Source organism: Lates calcarifer, linkage group LG17 (assembly GCF_001640805.2).
Source record: "Lates calcarifer isolate ASB-BC8 linkage group LG17, TLL_Latcal_v3, whole genome shotgun sequence".
In the NCBI taxonomy this organism is placed as follows: Eukaryota; Metazoa; Chordata; class Actinopteri; family Centropomidae; genus Lates; species Lates calcarifer.
The window spans coordinates 22,549,218-22,572,495 of record NC_066849.1 but is presented as its reverse complement, the minus strand read 5'-3'; the positions used below and the strand labels follow the sequence as shown (position 1 = coordinate 22,572,495).

The following is a 23,278-nucleotide window of genomic DNA, read 5'->3' as shown; positions in this document are numbered from 1 at the left end:
TTTCTCCTTCCCATTCCGCAATTACGCTCCACTCCAGTGGTCAGTCATTCGGAGTAACTCATATTATCCACCTATGCTGCTACGTGCGCCGACTTTGAAGCTCAAGTGTGAGCCTCTCTGTAGACGATGCAGTTCGATTCATATGGTCCAAAAGAAAAGTAGAGATAAAACAGCATCTGAACTCAGATTAGATTCCTACGTTTGACTTTTTCCTCTTAAAGATTCAAGTTGAGAAAACCTCAAAGTCATGGTTATACTTGCTTTTCTTTGTCTTTCATCGTTCATCTCATCTTGTTTGGTCTTTCTGTTGACTTAATATTAGGTCACATCCCTATGCACAATCCCTTTCTCAGCCTCTATCATCTTTCTATGCTGCCTCCCTCTCTCAGTGTCTGTCCCCCTCTCTCTCTCCAACTCTCCCCCTCTTTCTCTCTTTCCCGAACTAACCAATTAGGGACTTCCCTGGACTCCTGCACATGACAGCAGCCAGGCATGACTAATCGATAGGCAACCAGGGACAGTGATACAGCGCTCGGAGCTCAGTCAGTGTGTGTGTGAATGTGTGTGTACAATGAATGGAGAGCTGTGATTGGTGGAGGCCAGTCCCTTCCATCAACCTTTGTCTTGTTCTTTTAAAGCATCACAAGGCAGGCCGGGTCAGCTGAAATACAGACTAAAAAAATGCCTGCTGTGAGTTTGTGTGTGTGTGTCTCCATGCGTTGGCCTACTTCCTTGTGAGAATGTGTGTGTGTATGTGTGCGTCCTGATGTGTTTACCTATTATGTGTCTCCAAGTCCAGAGTCTCTTACAAGAACACACAAACAAACAAAGGCAAGGCTCCAAGTATAGTGTCATGATGGCCTTGGATGATGCAAATTCTCCAAAACAATGCACGATTAGAAAAGTTTTACTGGAAAAAGGATAATTAAAATGATTAACGGATTACTCAAATAGTTACAGATTTAATTTCAGTTGATTAACCAATTAATTCAACACTAGAGAAATTACACTTGTATCATTTTTACTGCTATATGGAATCGTGTGAGAACATTAAACATATAATTTTGTTGAATAAGAAGTTCTTTATAGAAAGATATGGTAGTAAATTTGCTTCTCCTTAGCAGAATAAGGTTTCCTAAGTAGGGTAACCAGCTCTGTGACAGAATATATGTAATAGTGCTGAACTAATTTGTGATGTTATTATAGTCATTGGTAATTGCAGAACACCTATCAACCAATTCATTGTTTTTGTTTTTGTTTTTTAGTTCATATTTACCTTTAAATAAAACCACACACACACAAAAACAGTGATATCAGTTTTACATGTACACAATGGCGAGTTTTTCATATCAGATTAATTATAGCTTCTGGCTGCCTACAGTTGGTATTTAGGAAAGAACACAAGCTGTCATTGCTTGGTACACAGAGCTGTAGAGATGCACACTCACATACCTATCTGGTTATATGGCTATGAGGTCCATGTCTTTCTAATGTCAGCTAATATATGCCACAACTTGCCCCAAACGAACCTGATAAGAGAGAGACAGATATACAGACAGACGAGCCACATTAAAAAGCAGCACCCATGTGGAGAACACAAAGAGATGAAGAGAGGGTGAGGGTGGCTGAGAGAAAGCCTGTTATAGCTGCCCAGTGTGTTAGCGGGTATGTGCATGTGTGTGTGTGTGTGTATGTGTTCCCTGTGTAAAGTGCTGCTAGTGCTGCAGGCTAACCGCTCAGTCAGGAGAGGATGAGCAAGAAGAATGGGCTGTTAGCATCACAGCGCTAAATGAAGCCAGCACTAATACAGTGCTTGGGGGTGGGGGGGTGGGGGGCTGCTACTAAGAAATGAGAAAAAGTGTAGGGATGGGGTGGAGGGTGTTTGAAGACAAGAGATGGAAACGAGCTACCCTGGAGGGTGAGGGTTGAGTTTTAGAGGAGTTTTACTTCAAAATACCCATTTTATGAGGAAAAATAACCACTACACATCAACTAATTTCTGATGCCTGCGATGATTACTATCTTCGTACCAAAGGAGTGACAAACTAGAGACATTACCCTTAAATTTTGTTACGTATAAAACTTGTGAGTCAGTGTGCTCACACCATATCAAGCTCTCCTTAGTTTTCTACCCCCATTCCCTTTTGACATGGCCCTGAAAAGAATTATTAAGTAACACATCAATTAATTCAGCTCAGTTCAGTAAAATGGTTTGCTTAATTAAATCCTTGTTTTATGTTCTGTCTCAGACTGGCCCAACTGAAGTTTAAAAATGTAGAAAAAAACATCCTCATTTAGTAAGAGTCAGACCTTTTCTACTTCTCTTAATTAGTATAATTGGTATATCAATTAGTCACACACATTACTCTTTACCGGTCAGTCTGAGTCAGAGGGAGGGTAGCTGCTTAAAAGAGTGAAAATATCAAATTTATACATTTTTTTCTACTAAAAAGTGAAGGAGTGCCACCCCCACCAATTACATTTACCCATGCTCTGTCAGACTAAGAAGTTCCCATCACTCTAACCTTTAATCCAGTGTGCAACCTCTTTGTTATTGCTCCCATGCTTTCCTCTAATTAAATTATTTTTTCTTCTTATCTCTAACCTCCTCAGCATTTTAGATTTAATGTCTGACTATGCCAAGCAGAATTACGAAGGATCCAATCAATACAAAGGAAAGCAGACATGTAACAGAAAATAGTGTCTTGGCCAGGGTCTCCGGTAATTTGCTAGAAAGATGTGTATAAAACATTCAACAAAAATAAATTATCAGGATTTTTCAACTCTAAGGCTGTAATACTGAATGTCACCAGCGGGGGGGCTCAGACTCCACAGACAGATGGAGCACTGACTGGAGACTAAAATGTACATACTGTACACAGATATGATGGTGTTGTTCCACAGCACTGCTCTGTCTTATTCGCTGCAGCTGTCCGAAATTATCAGCACTGATTGACAGCATGACTGATGTCATACAAAGATACCACAGCCCAGCATGTCAAATCAATGTCCCCTAGATAAAACATGATGGTAACACAAGCACACAGCAGCAGAGGGGTTAAATCCACTTTGAGCACAAAATGATGCACTATAGCATCACAACTCAATCCATTTTAAAGCTGATGTTGTGTTAACTGGTTGGGTACCTGACAGGTTGCTTTCATCTTGGTATCAGTTTGATTAGTTTTGACACCGAAGGAAAATTACTTTTTAATTTCTGGCAAAGCATGATGCTATTTTAGGTACACTAATGTTAGAGGGAAACAAGAGGTTACTGCAAATGTACTAATATGTAGTCCAGTTCTTAAGAATAATAACTAAAGTCTTAACAGTATTTCACAGGCATCAGCTCTCTTTTTAATCTGATGATTATTCTCTTGATTAATCAATTAACATTTTTATTCAACCAAAAGTCCAAACCAAACCTATTTAGTTTGCTGTCATATGTGGCAACAGAAAACATCAAATCCTCACTTTTCAGAAGCTGGAATTTCTGCAAATGATTTCCAAAATAATTGCCAGTTAATTTTCTGTGGAATAACTACATAACAGCTGAGGTTACATTGACATTATGTGAAGCTAGAAGATACGAAAAGACTGCATCTCGATACAGCAGAGCTGTGGTCTCCATGGATCCGGTGGGTGATCAGACATGTGAGGTTACAGCCTGAGATCTTCATTATCATATATCACACCAGCAGCCACACACAACATGGCAGAATAAATCAGTATTAATTTAGAGAGCCTGCCGTTGTTAGAGCTGGGATTTGTTTTTGGGTGAGGGTTGGAAGGTTATGGTGTGGTGTGAAAGACAGCGCCATTACACAACTGAACTTTTATCACCAAAAATAATTGAGAATCATGTCAATTTGGACAATTTGCATTTAATTAAGGCTGCACTGAATAGACTGAGGTAAGATAGAGAGGACAGATGATGGACAAAATACCATCACTCCACAAATGTACTATGGCTTCTTAGCCATTTCATGCAAAGACAGTTTTGGATACTTGTTGGAAACCACTTCAGTATCTACAGATTAATGTGGGAATTGTAATTGGAAAGACCCACAAAATTCCACAAATGTGTTTCAGTCACAGAAATCAATGTTTGTTAGATGTTTGAGAGGAGTTTGTATTCCTAATTATATGACAAAATCAAAGAATCCTGCACACTGTCAGACACTTTACTAATTCCTGATGAATTATTTTACCCAGTGAAGGTCTGGGAACCAAAATGTTATAAACTGTAATGTGCAATGAAGTGCAATCCAATATCATCACTCATTATTCCATATACCATAAGCAGGTCAATTATATGCTGTAATAGGATCTGAGAGTTAGTAGTGAGGTGAGCAGGGGTAAAGCTGAGTCTTCTACACTCCGCAGTGCAGATCTCAGGTGAACCTCCTCGACTCACACTAACTGTTGACCTCTGGAAATGATCCTTCTTGTAGGGCTTGTTGGGTAAGATCACTTCTTCAGGTCAGGACACACAGTTCAACAGTAACTGAGTGAGCTCGTTCATCACGGCATTCAGACTACAATACTCTCTCTTTCCCCATCTATCTGTGTCACCCTCCGTCTCTCGCTCTTTCTGGTGAAACCCTAGCTTGTACCCTGTCGGCTGTGCCTCACTCCAACTGTGAGCCAAAGAATCAGAGTGAAGTAATTCTGGTGTAATGGTATTCTCTGTTAAGGATATGGTCTCAGTGTCTGTTACAGATGAGTTTGTCACTCAGTCTTTTTTCCTCTCTATCTAGGTGTCCACTGTGTCTGACAGCATTAAGATCTCTTCTTCCATGACTTAATTAGAAAATGTTTTCAGAGTCTCGCGATGTCGCTCTCTATCGGTCACTGGCAGAGATCAAGGAGCTGCAGCCGACACAAACATGATTTAAAACCACACAGGCTAACTTCCAGCACTGCAGTATCTAGTCACAAAGTGCAGCAGTTGTTCATCAGTCTTCCATCCTTTCTGTAATTTATTACAATACAATGATAGTTGCCCACAAGGTCACATCACAAGAAACACAGGCAATATAGAGATATGACAATAATGATAATGAAAGTTGCAACTTTATTTTCACTGCTGATTCATCTGCTTATTATTTTATAAATAAATTGTTTTGTCTAAAACTCCTGGAAAAGTCAAATTCAAAGTGACAAATTAAAATTTCTTGTTTTATCCAAAGACATTAAAGGAAAACTAAGGCAGTGGTATTCAAGCAACTCCCAAGTTCTGCAAGGTGAAATTACTGTTTTTGTTAATGGAGTCTGGTAGCGACATACAGCAATGTTTCCGGTTAAACAAAAAGGTTCTTACTCTTTAATAAAAAGGTCTATCTCTGTAGGAATCGTATCCATAATGTTGTCAGACATTTACATTAACAATCTGAGCCCGTCAGTGGAAAAAACAAGCACTTAAGTGGATGTACTTCGACATGGACAAATGCACCGTTTGTGGACCCACTGCTTGTGGTTGCCAAGTACACTGTTCTTTCTCAATATTGCACCAATTCCAAAGATTTTTGTTTCTATCAATCACTAACCGATAATCAATATAGTAGTCTATTTATTTTCTGATTATTGGCTAATCAATTGATCTCCTTCAATCATACAGTTTCAGCTGTAAATGACACATTAATTGCAAACAAAACTAAGTCTCAAGTCTGAGCAACTGTGGCAAAGTCACATTACAAGTTATTTCATTTGTAATTTGAGTCTTCTTTATTGAATGAAAGTCGACAGCCATGATGTATTTTTATTGAAACCTTGAGTAACCAGCACACTGGTAATTCAAACCTATCTTTAGTTTTGTTGTTTCAAAGCAACATTTAAAATCTGATAGTGAAGACCTCATGTCATGGCACCTTGCCTTGGTTGGTCTGTTATAAACCTTTATCGTGGCAGGCTCCTAAGGTTCATTTGTGTCATAGGATGCCACAGACTTTCATTCCATTAAACTTTAATTTTAATCAAGTAACATACTGATTAGCCTACGAGGAAGCACAACAGTTACAGGTCATGAGGGACACCATCACTTACATGCCACTAAGTCCTCTATTCTCTGTGTAACAATAGCTTTTGCAATTAAAATCCGTGCTTTGCCAATTCAACTGTAATGATCCTGTCACTTACAGTAACACATCCATGTGTGACTGCATGACAAAAGGTACTAATATCACTCTGCCTAGCAATATCACACTAGCAGACAGTGCCGCTGTAAGATGAAAATCTGACTCTCTAAAGACACAAAGACATGAAAATGCAAAGCCTATATTTCATATCAGCATCATCATTTATTTCCAGTTATGAAGTTTTTATGTGGTGGCAGTGAACAGGTCAAAGCCTTCAGTAGTGTCAAATCATTCCATACTAATTACAGGAGGATGGATGGAGCTGTCATTATGTTGTGTTCAGCCTCATTAGTTAGTGGTCATATTAAGTGATTGCTCGTGGTCAGCTAATCTGTGTTGATTATATCAGCATAGACAGAGAACAGGCAGGAGGTAGGAAACTGATGGAGAGGGAGGAGAGAGTGTGTCTGTGTGGAGACGTCTGTGTGTGTGTGTGTGTGTGTGTGTGTGTGTGTGTGTGTGTGTGTGTGTGTGTGTGTGTGTGTGTGTATGTGTGTGTGTGGGAGAGAGCAGATATGCAAGCTTCATCCCACACACAGAAGGTGACGCAACACCTCACATACTCTCAAGCACTACAAATCTAATGCACTACTCACTGCTACAATACAATGTGTGTGTCTTTGTGTATGTGTGTGAGTGTACACCAGTAAGTATTGACCAAGCAAGTAAGCAAATACGTATACTAATAATTGAAGTTTATACACAATCATGTACTGTTTTCCTTAACTCTCTGTCACACACATACACACACACATGCCATACTCTGCCTGGTGATCAGCATAGCAGCATCACCATGACAGCAGCTGATGCTGCTCGCGGTGTTGGCCAGCATCAGAGGAGGAGCTCATTGGTTACCATGGGCAACGGGGGTCCAGGTTGTAAACATTTGCATTAGCACCTCCCACTGATGACATCACCTCCACACTGTCAGCTTTAATTGAAAAGACAAAACCATCTCAGGACTTCTTGTTCTCTACCTCAAATTCAGAAAATAATTGATTCATTTCAAAGAAGAAACAAACAACGTGAGAGATTTTTGAGACATTTTGTCTTAACTGCCACCATGTTTCAGCACAACATGTAAGTTCACATGTAACAGCTGATCAGGATCAACCAAAGACAGCAGTGCACATCAGTCACGGTGCCTTGAGGGTTTCAAACAAGTCTGAACACGTTACTGTTTCCAAGTCACTGCTTTTAACCTTCAAGTTGCTCCAATATTTATTCCCATATGGTGTCAGCACAGCACAGGCATGGCAGAACAGGGATGATTCTGTGCAGTTGTGTGGTGTATAGACAGAGGGTTGGAGGATACACCAAAAAGTCAGTACTATAAAAGAAAGGTTTCTTGTTCACTAGTTTTACCTCTTGTGTTATCCATCTGTGGCTCTTTTAACTTTACATGATTTCTGAAATTGGATACCACACCTTTGGATGTTTTTGTAAATATAAACGTATGGCCACAGCAAATACTCTTTCAATTTCTCTAACTACTGCACTGCTCCATTTCTATGTGGTGATGATGTAAAGTTTCTGAGTGAGCAAAGACTGTGGGAGGTGAAAATTCACAGTTATGGTGCGAAGACACAAAAATGCAACTCTTACTTTGGTTTATTACATACTGCCCACTCAGCAACAGATGATCTATAGATGTAATGTTGCAGACACTGTGATTAAGTTTCATAGTGTACTATTAGACACTGATCTAGACAAATGCACCAAAAAATTTCTGCCCCATGTGTGGTAATAATACCACCACCACCAAAAAAAAAAAGAAAAAAAGAAAAACAGATCTAAAGACAGAGAAAACCAGAGAAGCCTACACATGCACAGTGATATCCCATGAGGCACAGGGAAAGTGGAAAGTTTCCTTGGGCAGCAGAAGGATAATGAGCAACTCTCTACAGGAGTGGGGTGTGTGTTGGGGAGAGTAGGTTGAACTACTGTACAAACACACTTTGCAGTATTGGTTCAGTGTTAATGACATGTCTCCCACAGGTTTTCCATTTTAAAAATACCAGTATATATACATTACTTTTACAGACCTCATTCTATCAAAAATAGCAGATTTGCTACTCACTGTGTTACACCTTTTACTTGTAATAACAACATGATGTACAAAAGCGTGTTAGTGATGTGATCTTCCACAAAACTCTGCTGGAGGTGTGTAATCACCTTGAGGATCCCTAAAATCCACAAAGAACTAGAAATTTCTAGAAGGACTACTGGGACCTCACAAAGGACAACTACAACTACACAATACTATAAGAGGACCTACAATCCTTCTCAATGTCCACAACAACCCTGAAATGACCCAGAGAAAGGAGCTCTGCAACCTTCCCACTGACCACATCACAAGGGATCTCCATAACCTCCTAAAACCATCCACAGAACCTCTTCAGTGACCATTTAAACCCTTTAAACAACCCCTACAACATTGTAAAGGACCTTTACAACATTCCCAATGACCACTAAAACATCCTAAACTTAGAACATCTTCAATAACCACTAGACCTTATAAAGGACCCCTAGAACCTTCTTTAGATTTTCTTAATAATGTACTGATGTGGTGAATGAAATCTGTTTGAAGGTGAACTGTAGAGGTCTAAGCCAAACCTTCCCACATATGTAATATCTTTTCAATTTAAACACAAATACCATTTCAGCACTTCTCTCAACCAAAGTTTTTGCTGAGTGGGGACATCTAACAAAGTAATATCAGTCTCACTTATTTCCTTACTGTCGATATTTAATCTACACAAATGTCTCCCAGATTATTACTGTTTACCTCATAACCAATCCTGATAAAGTGACTGATTAACTGATACATGGTATGAATCTGTCAGCTGACTTGATGTGTGTTCTTTATGTTGATGGATACGTCATTATCTAAGAGAGTAATGTGCTCACACTGGCTACTCTGAGCTAGTAGGCTATCATATTTCTTTCACAGTCCTAATCAATCACTAATTCTCTCCTGTGGTGTCTTTCTATCCATCTATCCCCCCATCTCTCCTGCTCTGTCCATCCCTCTCTACCTCCATTTCCTGTGACCACTAAACACCTCTTTAAGGCTTTTAGAGCTGTTTCTGAAGAGCCAGGATGACTTTCATACCTCTGTTTTCGCACTCATCAATTATACAGAGACAGGGTGGGGGCTATGGGGGAGACTGTTAAGTGTCCACAACAAAAACAACAGAAAAGAGTGGGGTTAGCCATTTATCTGTGATTACTAATATTGGTGAACACAAGGTTAGGGTTAGGGTTATAAAAAAAATATGACTTTGCCAAACTGCATCAAGTCCCCAAGGCAACATAACATCTAAATTTTGCAAGAAATAGTAAAAAAAATAATCAGTTTAAAAGGGAGATAATCAAACTACAATCAGCTGCTATTTAACAATGTCAGTATTGAAAGATAACCTAAAGTCATCACCGGAGCCACTGAAACAGACAGATTGACTGGTAAGCTAATAGCACACAGCATCAATACCATTATTGCCAGAAAGGAGCAGATTTAGCACTAAAATGCTGTCCAGTGAGATTAAGTACTGTGCCTGGTCTCTAACGTGTTCCAGGCTTCTAAATGCCATATTGTTTTACTCATATATATGGCTTTTGACAGGGGGACTAAATAATTTGATTAAAGAGTAATTACTGTTTGTGTGTATGCTCTCCAGTGTTTAGTTCAACCATCAAAATCTAACCTGGTCATGACCTTGAACACACATTAACTAGGGGTGTAACAATTCTAAAACTGAGACCAAAACCGTGATACAAATGTCCACTATTTTGTACATAATACAGGAAGACGCAACCGGATATGTTTTATCTAACAATTAATGAAAACAAAAAGAACAAAAGAACAAGAGCAAAACAAAAAAACTAAGGCAAGAGCTGAATTTGGCTCAAAAATCAAGGTCTGAACTGAACCATGGATTTGGATAATCAGTATACCCCTTATGCTACAAATGAACCCACCGAAAGAGAAAGACACACACACACACACACACACACACACACACACACACACACACACACAGTTTGAAATGCGTAATGGTAAATTTTTGATTTGTGCTATGAGGCTCAAATCAGCAAATCCAAACCACTTCCATCAGAGTTAAAAAATAGCCTCTTTCTCCTATCAACAGAGCCAACAGCTCTGTGTGTGTGTACGTGTTTAGTGTAATGGCCTATAAGTCATGCAGTAAGTGCCTTAGACAGGAAAATGGCAACACCTTGGGAAAACACTGGCCAGTATGATTACTGCAAAGGAGTGGGGGTGGGTGGTGGTGGGCGGGAGTTAACTTTTCCATTGGACTGAGCTGTAAATCTGCAGACAACTGTAAAAGTGCTGCAGGGCTGAGCGATGTGAGTGGCGCCCCATCCATTCAGATCAATAATGCAGGTTTGGATACACTAGAGACATTACTGCATCTGTCATCTGCAGTCCAAAAAAGTGTGTTATCGTTTGTGAAAAACAGGGAAATACAGGAAAAAACACGACCAGGCTTTCTGTCATTTACACAAAGACAAAGATATGATGATTTGCTGTCAAAAATGATGATTCTCTAAAAAGTTTAATCCTCTCCAAAACAGACCATCTGAAACTAGTCGAAGTGTCAATACTACACTGTACTTATCTAATCTATAGTAGTGTAATTAAAGTTTATCAGAAGTATATTTCAAATGTTCTTTTGTCCTCATGTATAAATGTCTCAGGGTGTGAAAATACATTTAACCGGGGTTCTACTCTTCATAAATTGGCTCCAAATGCAATCACAAGAGCTAATGGGTGAATACACTTTTAGGAGGAATCCAGTATTAGCAGGTGGAGTTTAGGTGAGACTCAATAATGGCCAATCACATCAGCTCACAGCAGCAGTTTCCTAATGGGCCACAAGTTAAGGCCTGCTTTTCCTGAGAGAAAACTGTTCTTCTCACAGAGAGGCAGAGTGCACGGCACAGCGTCTTTAATATTAATAGGCAAGACCCCAAATATTCTTCCAAGGGCAGATGATGTGCATTTTTAATGCACATTAAAAAATGAAAAAGACAAGGCTTACACATCAAACAAACCTACATGAAAGGATATAAGTTATTTTGAAGATTTCCCGGTGTGTGTACAAAATTGAGCGCTTGGTTTTTAGATGGAAAAGGTGCTTTGGATTTAAGAAACTGTACAGATAGACGGGACTTTCATGCATTATTGAAATTTGCATAATGTAATTACTGTAGCCACAACATCATTTTTGCAATATTACATAAGTGGTAAAGAGAGGAGTCTTGCAGACAGTGGCTGCATGGCATGTCAACATCAGACTGATTCCATGTTAAGTTCCTCCTAATGTAAGTAGCCCTCCTGTCCCAATGGGTCCTTAGTGGGTTGCTGAATAGCTTGGGTTATCAGTTAGGCAATTTATGCAAGCTGCTGGCATGATGATGGCAGTTTGCTATCTCTGGTTTTGGTTAACCCTGGCATGTGCATGCTGTAAACTGTCTGGGTGCTGCACTGCCCTTGTAGTGTAGTGTTATGCCCTTCATGTCAAGGAACAACTACAAAAGGGATGTGAAGCTCTCACGTCATAGTCGGCACTGCACTTCCTTGGGTCTTCAGCAAAACCAAGTTTGAAGTCAATTGGATGAGCACTTGTTGATAAAATCCAAAGACAGACAGACAGAGATTCCTCCATTTGTAGACGGCTATTAATGGAACCCCATCATGGATAGCTACAGTGTAGGTTTAGAGTTATAGTTCAGCATTGTATTTTACCCGTTGATATATGTATCGTTCTTGATCAAGCCATATTATTATTTAATTATATTCCTCATAGAAACATTCCTCAATTTACTTTGTGATGTATAGCAACTTCGGGCTATGCAAGAGCTAGAACTGGAATTACATCCTGATCACCTTGTCTTATTGCTGAATGGGGGAATATTGTTGTGCAGTTACCTGGGTTTGCATTAGTTAATATTTAGTGTGTGTCCTACATGTGTGTTGCTAAAAAGATTACTGAGTCTTTCTTAAATTACTCATTTTTAATATTTTCATCCAGTACTGGAGTCTTGTAGGAGAAGAAACAAGCAGCCAAAACTGACCAGTCACAGTTCTTATGATTTTTTATGTTGTGCATCCACTAATGCTAACCATGTAGTTCCAGTACATGTTTGGGGAGGCGCACGTCAGCTATGGTGTAGCCACAGCTGCTACCTGCGTAGGCTATGCAGTAACCCATTAATGCAGAACTATAAATCCTGTAAAACAACTTGTGTTTTATTTTAAGGAGATCCAAATCCACATACACATACATATAAACAGTCACAGATTTCCTAAGGTTCATTTTGCCATAATGTAATAAAGGAATCATATAATCATGTAGTGACAGTGACTGCTCTCTCATTAGGTCAGTCACACACCTTCCCTTTTCCTATTCCATGGTAAGATTTTGATTTTAATGTCGTCTTTGCAGCTAGTGCCAGTGGACTGCTCAACTAAATGATGGCTTTACCATGGCAACACACCGGCTCTCTGGGTCTCATACACTATGCCAGAGCTCATTTCCATGACAACATTATCAAAAATCTCAAACACAAACACAGAGCTGCTTCAACTTCAATTTAAAACCCGCCTGCTGCCCCTGACTGCCTCGCTGTTTTGGCTAAGAAACTGAAACTAGAGAATGTTTGCTAATGTAATGACCAGCACCACGTATGCACACACACATACACTCTCACACACAAACACACACACAAAACAAAAACCCAGGTTAAGTTACATGCTTCCCACCCTGATCCCCTACCACCCCTCAAGCATAAAGCACACACACACACACACACACACACACACACACACACACACACACAGAGCTTGTGACGTGTGTGTTACCTGGCTAGCATTGATACAGTCGGTGAAGGCACTCCTCCTGGAGAAGAACATAAGGAGCTGCTGCCAGCGAGAGGAGGATGTGGAAGGGGAGGAGGAGGCAGGAGAGGAGGTGGAGGGGGAGGAGGTGTGGGGAGGTGCCAGCTCCTCAGAGGAGCCCCGCTTGGGCCCCAGCTTCTGTTTGACTCCTAGCCCCGCCCCTTGACCCCCGGACGCCCCGCCCACCCTCGCACTGCGGGGGTACAAGGTGTTGTTGCCGAAAATATAGTTCATCGTCTCTGCTGTCTGCTCTTCCCTTAGACAGACGAGATAGAATTCATGTTGTAGTGCTTCTCCGCTGCTTCATCTCCAGTTTCTCTCCTCTGTCGCTCTGCTCTCGCTCTCTCTCAAGCTCTCAAGGTGTTGCTGTCAAATATATAGTCCAACTGTTCCCTCTTTTCTGTCACCAGTTTCAACTGAAGATTATGTTGCTATTGTTGTTATTTTTAACTTCTCTTGTCAATTTTCTCTTAATAATACCACTTTCTTTTCCCTTTTTTTCTTCTTCAGCTCCCTCAGGAACGAGAGAGCAGCTGGCAGATCAAGAGATGATGAGGAGGAGGAGCTGGAGGAGGAGATAAAAAGTGCAGGGCAGGTAGACAGTGTCCTCTTAGAGTTGGAGCATCAGTCCATCTGTCAGGGTCTTTGCTGATCCATCCACCTGTCAATCCGTCTGCCCGTCTGTCTTTGTTGTCCATCCATTTGTCCATCATCCCATCTTCTCTCTAGCCAGGAGAAATGTCCAGCATCCCCATCTCTGGAAGTCCAAAATCTCCTCTCTTCAACTCCTTTCTTTCCTCTCTTCAGAGAGAAGACAGAGTGAGGGGGAGAGTGGGCCAGGCAACGACAGGATATGAGGATTGATTATTTAAGGGAGTTCACTCTTTCTCTCTGTCTTCCTCCACCCCACCTCTTCCTCCCTCCCTCCCTCCTTCTCTCTGAGTCCTAGGAGATGACCAGTCAATCTCCCCTCTGTCACTGTGTGTGCTCCCATTAAATATGGAGGGAAGAAGGGAGGGAGGGATGGGTGGCTGGACGGATGAAAGGAGGGAGGTGGAAGGATGCAGGCGAGGGGGAGAGCATCTGAAGTAGGTGGATGGTTGGAAGAATCATTCTGCAACTCTTCTGTTTCTCCTCCCCTCCCTCCTACATCTCTGATGTCGCTCCAAGTCTAACTCTCTCCTCTCCGTCTCTCTCACTCAGTGCATTATTCAGTCTCTTTTTCTCCCTCTCTTTTCTCTGCCTACCCACCCTCTCTCTCTCTTTCTCTCTCTCTCTCTCTATCTCTGTCTCTCTGTATCTCTCTCTCTCCCTCTGTCTGTCTTTCAGCAAATTGTCTTTTCCAGTCTTTTATTGGAGCTGCAACCCGACGCCTCTCTCTCTCTCACTGTCAGATATCATTACTGGCACAAGCCACGCCCCTACATTCCAGCCAGCCAATGGCATAACAGAAGAGCCCTCCTACTCCAAATACACACACGTATACACCCTCAAACATGCATGCACACACAAACATATGCAATAATGCGTGTTGCAGGTAGAGGAGGAGAAGCTGAATGCTAACAGTGGCTAGACAGATAAATAAGATAAGTGTGTATGTGTGTATGCAGGTGTGCTCAGGTGTGTATGTGTGAGTGTGTGTATGTCTGTGTGTGTGGGAGAAAGAGGAAGAAGCAAGAGTGAAACAAGAGAGATGCTCACCCAGTTTCACCCTTCAATACCAACAAGTATCCTTTTAATATGTGTGTGCATGTGTGTGTCAAAGTACATGCATGCATTAGTTGATAGATTTGTTGTTTATACACGTGTATATATATATATGTGTGTGTGTGTGTGTGTGTGTGCGGGAAAGAGATCTTCTCCTGAGGCTGTTTCCAGACACTGCAGCACCCAGCTCTCCCACACACTCTCACTCACTCTCTCTCATGCACACACACACACAAACATGCAGACATACACGCATTGAGCACGACTCCAGAATGGAAAACAACAGGCTGTTGCTGGGCACCAACTGAGATAAAAGAAAAGAGAAGAGAAGACAGGAGAGAGGAGAGAGAAGAGGAGAGGAGAAAGTAGACAACCAGGCTAGCAAGTGTCTTCACAGCATCCCTCAAGCATGGTGTCAGGGCCTAGAGGCTTTAGCATGCACTGAATTAGCTAGTCTGGGCCAAAGGCTAAGTTGGTGAGCAGCCAGATTTGTAGCCAGCTTTATCTGGTAGGTAACTCAGACTGCACTTACTGGCTCACTACCACAACTAAACTAAGCAGTATTCCCTTGCACCTGAGCCTAGGTTAGGCTACACAGCTATCATAGGCTCCCGGAGGACTAGCCACAGGTGGAGCAGGACCCCTGTCACAGCTTCTGCCTGTGTTTCCTTGGGAACTGTATCTATGGCAACAGCTTTCCGAATCCTGAAATACACCTGATGCTGGCTGACTAATGTGTTGTTTCCTAAGATCTGAATAGATGTCACTGAGATTTCTTTATCTTTTCATTAACACGCTATGAAGGAACCTTACTTATATGCAGCAGGGAAGTAGAATGGGAGAGAGTGATGAAGGATTTTCAAAGCAGCATCTCCCTTATCTTGAAACACCCTACTAATCTACAGATATTAATAGTAATATAAATCACAAAGTTGCTTCTAAATTCTATTCACACCACTAAAAAGTCACTGAGGTTGATTGGATGAGCAATCCAAATAATGTGGCTCATGTGGGGACAATCAACAAGCCTGCTGGCTAAAAAAAAGGTGAGTGTGACAGTCTGGCATTTCCCATGACCCTGTGTTAGCAGGTTAGGATTTTGGAACATTCAATCAAATGCATTTTTAGCCATGCTCAGGGTATGGCTTCAGCAAGGGCAATGCTGGTTTGTCAGTCCACTATTTTGAGTCCAAACTGAAAAGTCTCAGCAAAAACTGGAGGTGATTTTGTACAGACATTAGCATGCTAACACATTAAACTAGGATGGCGCACAAAGTAAACATAATACCTGATACATCAGCATGTTAGCATGCTGAGACTTTAGCTTTAAACTCAAGCATGGCCTTTCACTTTCCCGTTGTCCACTTCATCACAGCTGCACTGAGGTTTGTTGTTGGTTAAAGAAATGCAAAATTAATGAATATCAAAAGCTGACTCCAGACATTCAATACTTAACACACAATATAAGCTGTTGATGATAATATATTGGATAAATTCCCCTAGTTAACAAACTCTTTCTAAAACAGCACATGGGCAGAGTGAATACTATGTAGTTGCAGAACACCACATTCATGCAACCTGAGCTTCTCGTGATGCCCACAATCAGTCAGAACAGACAACACATCAATCACGTTGCCCACAGTGTGAACACACAGTAAGAAGCTATCATTGTAGCTGCCATAAATTACAACTGGAACCATATCATTAGCATGTGCCAGTCACTCTCTGCAGTCTGTCTGTGTGCAGCTGGCCAGCATAACAAAAAAATACAATCCACAGACATGTTGGCTGACACAGCAACAATTCTGACACACTGGTCATACCACAACTCGTCATGTGCCTCTCTCTTTCACTTTTTCCTTCTTTCCCTCTCTCTCTCTCTCTTCCTCTCTCTCCAGTCAAATGTCAGGCAGTGAATGCCAGCTCTATTAATATTTTAGGACCAATTAAATAAAAGCACACATCATGCATGTTTAATGCTTGACTGCTGAGAGAGCCAACTTTGCCCTTCCATCCTCTACAGGTAGGCCAGGCTAGTGATAGATTGCCTTGCATACAAATGCTGTGTTCACTTTTTATAAACAAATTATTTGCTCCTTCTCCTGCCCTGGCTGTGGGCCGTCTGCAGACTGACCCACAACCTATTTTGGGTCCCAGCTTAGCAGGCTCTAGACAGTGTGACCCCGTAGGCACAGTAACCCAGTAACAATGTAGTTATGTATGTTTGGCCCTAATACATACTCAAGGTGTCATCTCTACTGATTTTAGCAGAGACTGTGCTTATGTAAGAACTGCAAAAAATTTACTAGTTTGAATTCTGTAGAAGTATTAACATATTTGATGAACTAAAGGCAGCCAACCCAAACTGAAACATAATTTGTTGCCCTGTCACATTGTATTACTTCACCTTTAACTTTAACATGATTGTCAATACAATTGTAAAAAATATTAGCTTTGTATTGTCAACAGCCATAAAGGGACACTGGTGTAGTTAAAAGTACTGTAAACCAGGCGCCACACACGATCTATACTGTGCTCTATTCTAGTGGTTCCTAACCATTTTGGCTTTCCCCCAGCCTTTCCATTAAATCCCTTTCAGATTCTGGTAAGGACCATTTTGACGAGCTGTCAAGCTCCCTGGTAAATGCTGGAGGTATAGCTACATAGACATAAAGCACTGCAGAGCAAGCAAAGCACCTGCTCAAGCAAAAGGAGAATCCCAGTAGGCTGAGACAGACATTTAGCCCCTGAGATTGTGTGTGGAGGTTGGGCTTCTTCTCAGCTATACAGCACAGGCTACTATATACATACATGCATATTGTGAATTAAAGAGGATCAATATTTTGATAATAACAAGGGATCAAATTTCTTTGTGTAAGGTTCAGACTGTCCATTCGACTGTGTTTACCTCATCTCTACAGCAAGTTTCAGCTCATTATTCAGCTGTATGGCCCACAGTTTTATTATTGTGTTTCACTCTCACACCTCTCATAGCATTGTTTTTGGCCACAGCAGGCAGCTGTTTCCAGAGAAAAGGCTCTAAAAACCCATTGTACACCACCTGCTCAGCATCAGCAGGTGAAAATAGCAGAACATTTAGCGGCTTAAAATTGAGATACTTCCCTCGGGAGTTGGTGGAGACCAAACGCAGAGCAAAAAGGAGTGAATATTGTAATTACATCCACCAGGTGGCCAGACACACAGCTATAAATGAAAGGTAATATTGCTCTGTATCTTCTCAGTGTGTAAATAGGCAACTACTTGCTTTCAGCATAAACAACAATTAACATAAAATAATGGTAGCAATAATGACAACATCCACAAATATTGAAATGGTGTCAGCGTATTTTATATATGTTTCTATTTAAAGCTGAATGCTTTTTGATTTAACATATTGTTTATATAACGTGCTGTATCTCTATGGTTGAGTAATGCAATACCCACTGGCACATTTACCATGGCTACATTTTTCATAGTGCTTTAGAGAATGGTTGATTGTCTTTTCTGGTCACACCTGTCCTGATCGAAAAGAGTGATAAAGTTAATATTCCCGTTTTAAGTTACCTTGTTGGTTGATGAAATTTCACTCTGCTACATGGCTAGAAACCAACAAAGACAAGGTGAGACGACATTGCAGGTGCAACATTAGATGCCTCCCCATCTTTGTTCTACTTTTAGAGCGACAACATGCAGAAACATTTAATGCTAAATGCTAAAGTTATCAAAGGCTACTCAGTACCACCAAGGGTTCGGTCAAGCTAGTTCCATACTGTTATTGTATCTACATTTACAGGAGCTGATTTGACATACAGTAAGTCCAGTGTAAAGGTCTTACTGACTCTTAATATCTATTACTGTATCAGCAGGAGGGGAAAGAGATTCATTGGGGAGGAGTGATTTGGCTGACTGACAGGATGATTAACAGCCACCAACAAATCTGCCCTCTGTCTCTGTGACTGTCTGCCTGTAATTCTCTCTTTATCCCATCTCTTGCCACTCCCTGACCCTCTCTGTCTTTCCTTCCTTCCTAATTATCTACATTAGCTTAATGACTAAGAGCCACTAACGTCTGTGAGTGGACTATGTATGTCTTACTGTTTGAGTGTTATAGTGAGACAGCAAATGACTTTTTACTGTTTCTCCCCTTCCAGACTCTGCAGTAGATATAAATTTTGCCAGTGAAGTTCAATTATACTCCTGCTGTGTGGGTTGCATTAACCCTCAAGTCAACCTCAAACTGACTAGAAGGTTTGTCAATACTAATCATAATAAGCCCCCATATTGCCTTTATAATCATCTGTCTGTACCAACATTATTCAGTCAGGATGCTTGCTATTTGCTAACAGTTTGATTAATTCAGTTCAGTCAGGGCTTGATTTGTGAAAGCAACACCCACTATTAGCCTTGGCCTCTGCTGCCTCCTGCAGTTCACAAATTGTAACTACATGTACACTGAGTGGATGAGACTGGAGCCTGTCTCAGCTCTCCTCCCACTCTGGTTCACTCTCGGTCTAATGAACACCCTGTATACAGACTCAGAAAAAAAGACTCTGTAGCACAGTAAACAGACATTATGAGACAGACAAAGAGATGGTGAGTAAAAGTCTAAAAGTTTAAGCTTAAAATTAACTCTTTCTGACGCACTTCAAGTGGTGCTGTGATTACACACAGGTCTATTCACTGTGTAATCTCTCACATCACATCCACGTCAGACCATGTGCACAATACAAAAAAGACACAGTCACATCAGACAAACTACAAATGCAGTATCAGTAATCACAGCGTTAGCATGCTCTATATTAACTTGGTCCAGAAAACCAAACCAGCATTAAAGCAACATTTTGGTTCTGGGTTCACAAGTTATTGCTGTAAAATGTATATTCAGTTATTACGATAAAGGCAAAGTGTGAGCATGCTGCAGTGCTTGTCTCTCAAACATGCTACATGTAGCATTTTTAAAAGTCATGATAATGAGATAATGATTGTCGAATTAATGACACAAGATATAATTAGCCTAAACAAAGGACTCATTGCAGATTCAACTTGTCTCACATTTTATAATGTGTTTTATCGATTAATGGGACTGATTCTCTATATTAAACCATGAAACCATGAGGATATTAAACTGCCCAGCTGCCTCCCCTCCAGTTCTGTCTCCTTTTTCTAAACATGTTGCAAGTTATTTTTCCGTCAGTGTTCATTCCTTCCACCATCTGCCAGTGAGACCTCTGGCGCTCTAGCTCCATTTGCACAGAAATATAGAGTTCTATTAAGCTTGTCTGTCTGTAACAATTTATTGATATTAAAATGCTACATGAAGCACTTTCAAATGTTTCTACGACGTGTTGAGACACGATGTCTGTAGAATTTCACCAATGCAACAACAGCAGTTCCCACAGATTCAAGAATCTTGGGAAATCTGCAGAAGTGTCTCACAAAACACAAGAAATGAATGAATAGAGCGTGAAAAAAAACAAGGAGAGGCATGCTCATATGTCCTGAACTTCAGAGACCACAAAGGACTGGAAACAACATCATGTCACAAACGAATAAAGCAGTAAACGCATGCAACGGGCCCAGAGGCAGGTTACCTGGTAGTAGGCGTGGCTTTGTGAATAGAGGGAGGAGAAAGGCGGGGTGGGAACTTCGTTCAGCCTCTCACCCTCTGGGTGAGGCCACGCCTCGTCATCAAAGGGAACCTCAGGAGATTCTACCTATGGTGTACAGAAACAGCTCAGCATGGTGCAACACACACACACACACACTGCGGCACACTGGTACGTTCGATTTTGGGCATTGCAGCATGACTGAAGTTATCTACAATATATTTCTTTCTTGAAGCTGCAAATTAGCACAAAGCAGAGAAAGACAATGCAAATGATTAACTATACATGTACACAACTCTGTTCTATGCAAAAATTCAACTCTAATATTTTAGATTCTTCACAAAATACAGTCAGTAATATCTCATGAGTTGTAGACGGAAGGAAAGAACTGTGTGTTCCATCACAACACAAGATGTGATATATTATGAGCATGGATTATTTATAATGATGAGGAAGAAACATAAATATGCACTTAAGATAAACTGCAGAGAAAAAGAAAAAAAGAGAAAGAAAAAGAAAAAGAGAGAGAGGGGTGGAGAAAGAGAGAGAGAGAGAAAGGAACATGTACATGGGGAGAGAACAAGATGGCAGGTCCATCTGTCATACAGAAGCAAGCCAGATCCAGCACCTGTGGTCACACACATTCACTTAAACACACACACACACACACACACCATTTGGGAAGGAGGAGTTCTCAAAATAGCCTGAATACCCAAATACACCAGCAGCATCACACACATTCATCACAGGCAGCGGAGCTCTTTATCACAGACTTTATATACAGTTGTCAGACAACTGAGAGGGACCTGTTTGTAAAGAGCGAAGATGATGATGATGATGATGAGGATGCTGTTGTGGTGTAGTGTGGTGTGACCATGAAACAAGTGGAGAGGAACCTCAGTGCAGATGGATAGTTGTATGTCCACAGAAAATACACATCTACTGTACATTGCTGCTGTGCCGTAAACAGATGGAAAGCTTCACTAGTGAACAGATGAAAAGATTAACAATCATTCCATCTATCAGTAAGTGCCTCTCGAGTTAGTATGCAAGATCAAAACACCCACAGGCACCTGAGCAATTTCATCAGTGAAATGTTAAGGGATTGGAGGAGATAGGCAGCAGGCATCCAGCCACTAGGTGGAGCTACACACCAACATTTCCTCTACCATACTGACAAAATGAGCTGCTTCACTTATGTCCAAAGCTTTCCCAGCGGACAAACTTTGAACTTGTGGTGACTTACAACTGAGTCAGTGCAGAGACAAACAAATGACAGTGTATAATGACTTAGAACTGACACACAGCTAATACACACTCTCCTCAGCTTCTGACTGCCCACAGCGTGCTGGAGGCTGTTGTAACTTACCCAATACACACACACACACACACACGCTACTACTACAGAAAAGCGACAAGAGAAGACACATAAATGGAAAATGAGAAGAAATCAAAGAAGCAGAGAAATCCTGGGCCATTTTAATCTTATTTTCTGATGTCTGTCAGCTGTTCAAAAGTCAGTGTAAAGCCCTCCATGGCTTATGGCTTGAAAAAAACTTAAGGCTTTGCTTGAGAAAATGACAAAGAAGCCAGAGGAAAAAACCACTGGGTTAATGGCACTTTAAGCACCTTCTTTCCTACCTTATAATTCAGTGTGGTAGTAGGTAATTTGTAATTGTTAATTTGCATATTCCTATGTATTTTTAATGGACTATGGGGCTGCTTTTGTTAGATCCCACATAAAAAGACTATAATTATGATTTACCAGACACCAGTAAAACCTACAATTCAAGAAGCATGAATATAAAGCAGAGAAAAAAAACTCAACAAAAGATAACATACACATTATGGAGCTTAATGAGGTGTGTGTCTGTGTTTTTGTGTGAGTATGCACGTGCTGCAGGGAGTGTTAGAGAGCACTGTGTGTGTGTGTGTGTGTGTGTGTGGTTGGAGCTGCGCAAGTACAGTGATGTAAGCTTTAATCTGCAGACAGATACAGCCCAATCAACCAAAATAAAAAGATTACCAGGCTACGCTGTGCGATTATGAGCGTGTGTGAGAGAGATAGAGCAGCAAAAGAAAAGGAGACAAAGAGGGAGCTAGCCAGACAGACACAGACTGAGTGCAGAACAGAGATAGTAATGGGCCTCATTACTAAAAAATGGGACAAGCATTCGACTGAATCCCTGCATGCACAGTTCTGCAAAAGTATTCTCCTGGTACAAAGAAAGGCTCAGTGCGTGGAAGCAAATTTAGGCCAGTATCCTTGACTTCTAAATACTTTCAAAAAAGACCTATCTAATTCTGGAGCCATATTGAAACAGGTCCCCTGTACTTCTGTCCGTACTTGAACTTGGAAAAGGAGGCACCTCTGCCACCTTGACTAACGCTGCATAAAGTCATCAGGTTCAAAAGTAGAAGCTGATGGTGTGCTGATGTTGTTGTTGTTGTTGTCATATCACATCAAGTGCTGTCACTGTAACAAACACTCCAAACTCCTTTTAGAGTATTAGATATTTTCAAAGTTTATTCGCTGGATATCAGCGATGAATACCGGTTTTAAAGACTTCTAAGTCTTTTTAACTGATCTACACTTTGGCATTACTCTTGAACTTTCTGGGCCTGATTCCAGCAGTTTCAGTTTCTGACTCTCGCAGTTAGTGGGAGATCATACCCGTTCACCAAAGTTGCAGGGAGCAAAAACTGGTGTTCATAGTACAGCGTGAGAATGACAGAGGCACCATTCTCCCTATTATAAGTCAGTGTACCCTCAGAGTGACTTTGAAGCTGTTATTTTAAGGCAAAATAGTTGCATAATGTTGCTTTAATTTAAGCTTGACTGCTGAAAACACAAGGTTACCAGAATACCAAAGTCCTTCAATTTAAAGGGAAAGTCTGTGATT

General features: G+C 40.9%; 1 protein-coding gene across 1 annotated transcript in view; it reads right to left on the bottom strand.

Moving 5' to 3' along the window:
* LOC108902608 (disks large homolog 1-like) overlaps positions 1 to 23,278 on the bottom strand; it is a 103,095-nt gene that overhangs the window by 50,288 nt on the left and 29,529 nt on the right. Inside the window, 1 exon segment of the mRNA XM_051077524.1 lies at positions 20,361 to 20,483. Coding sequence (XP_050933481.1) covers positions 20,361 to 20,483 — 123 coding nt within the window.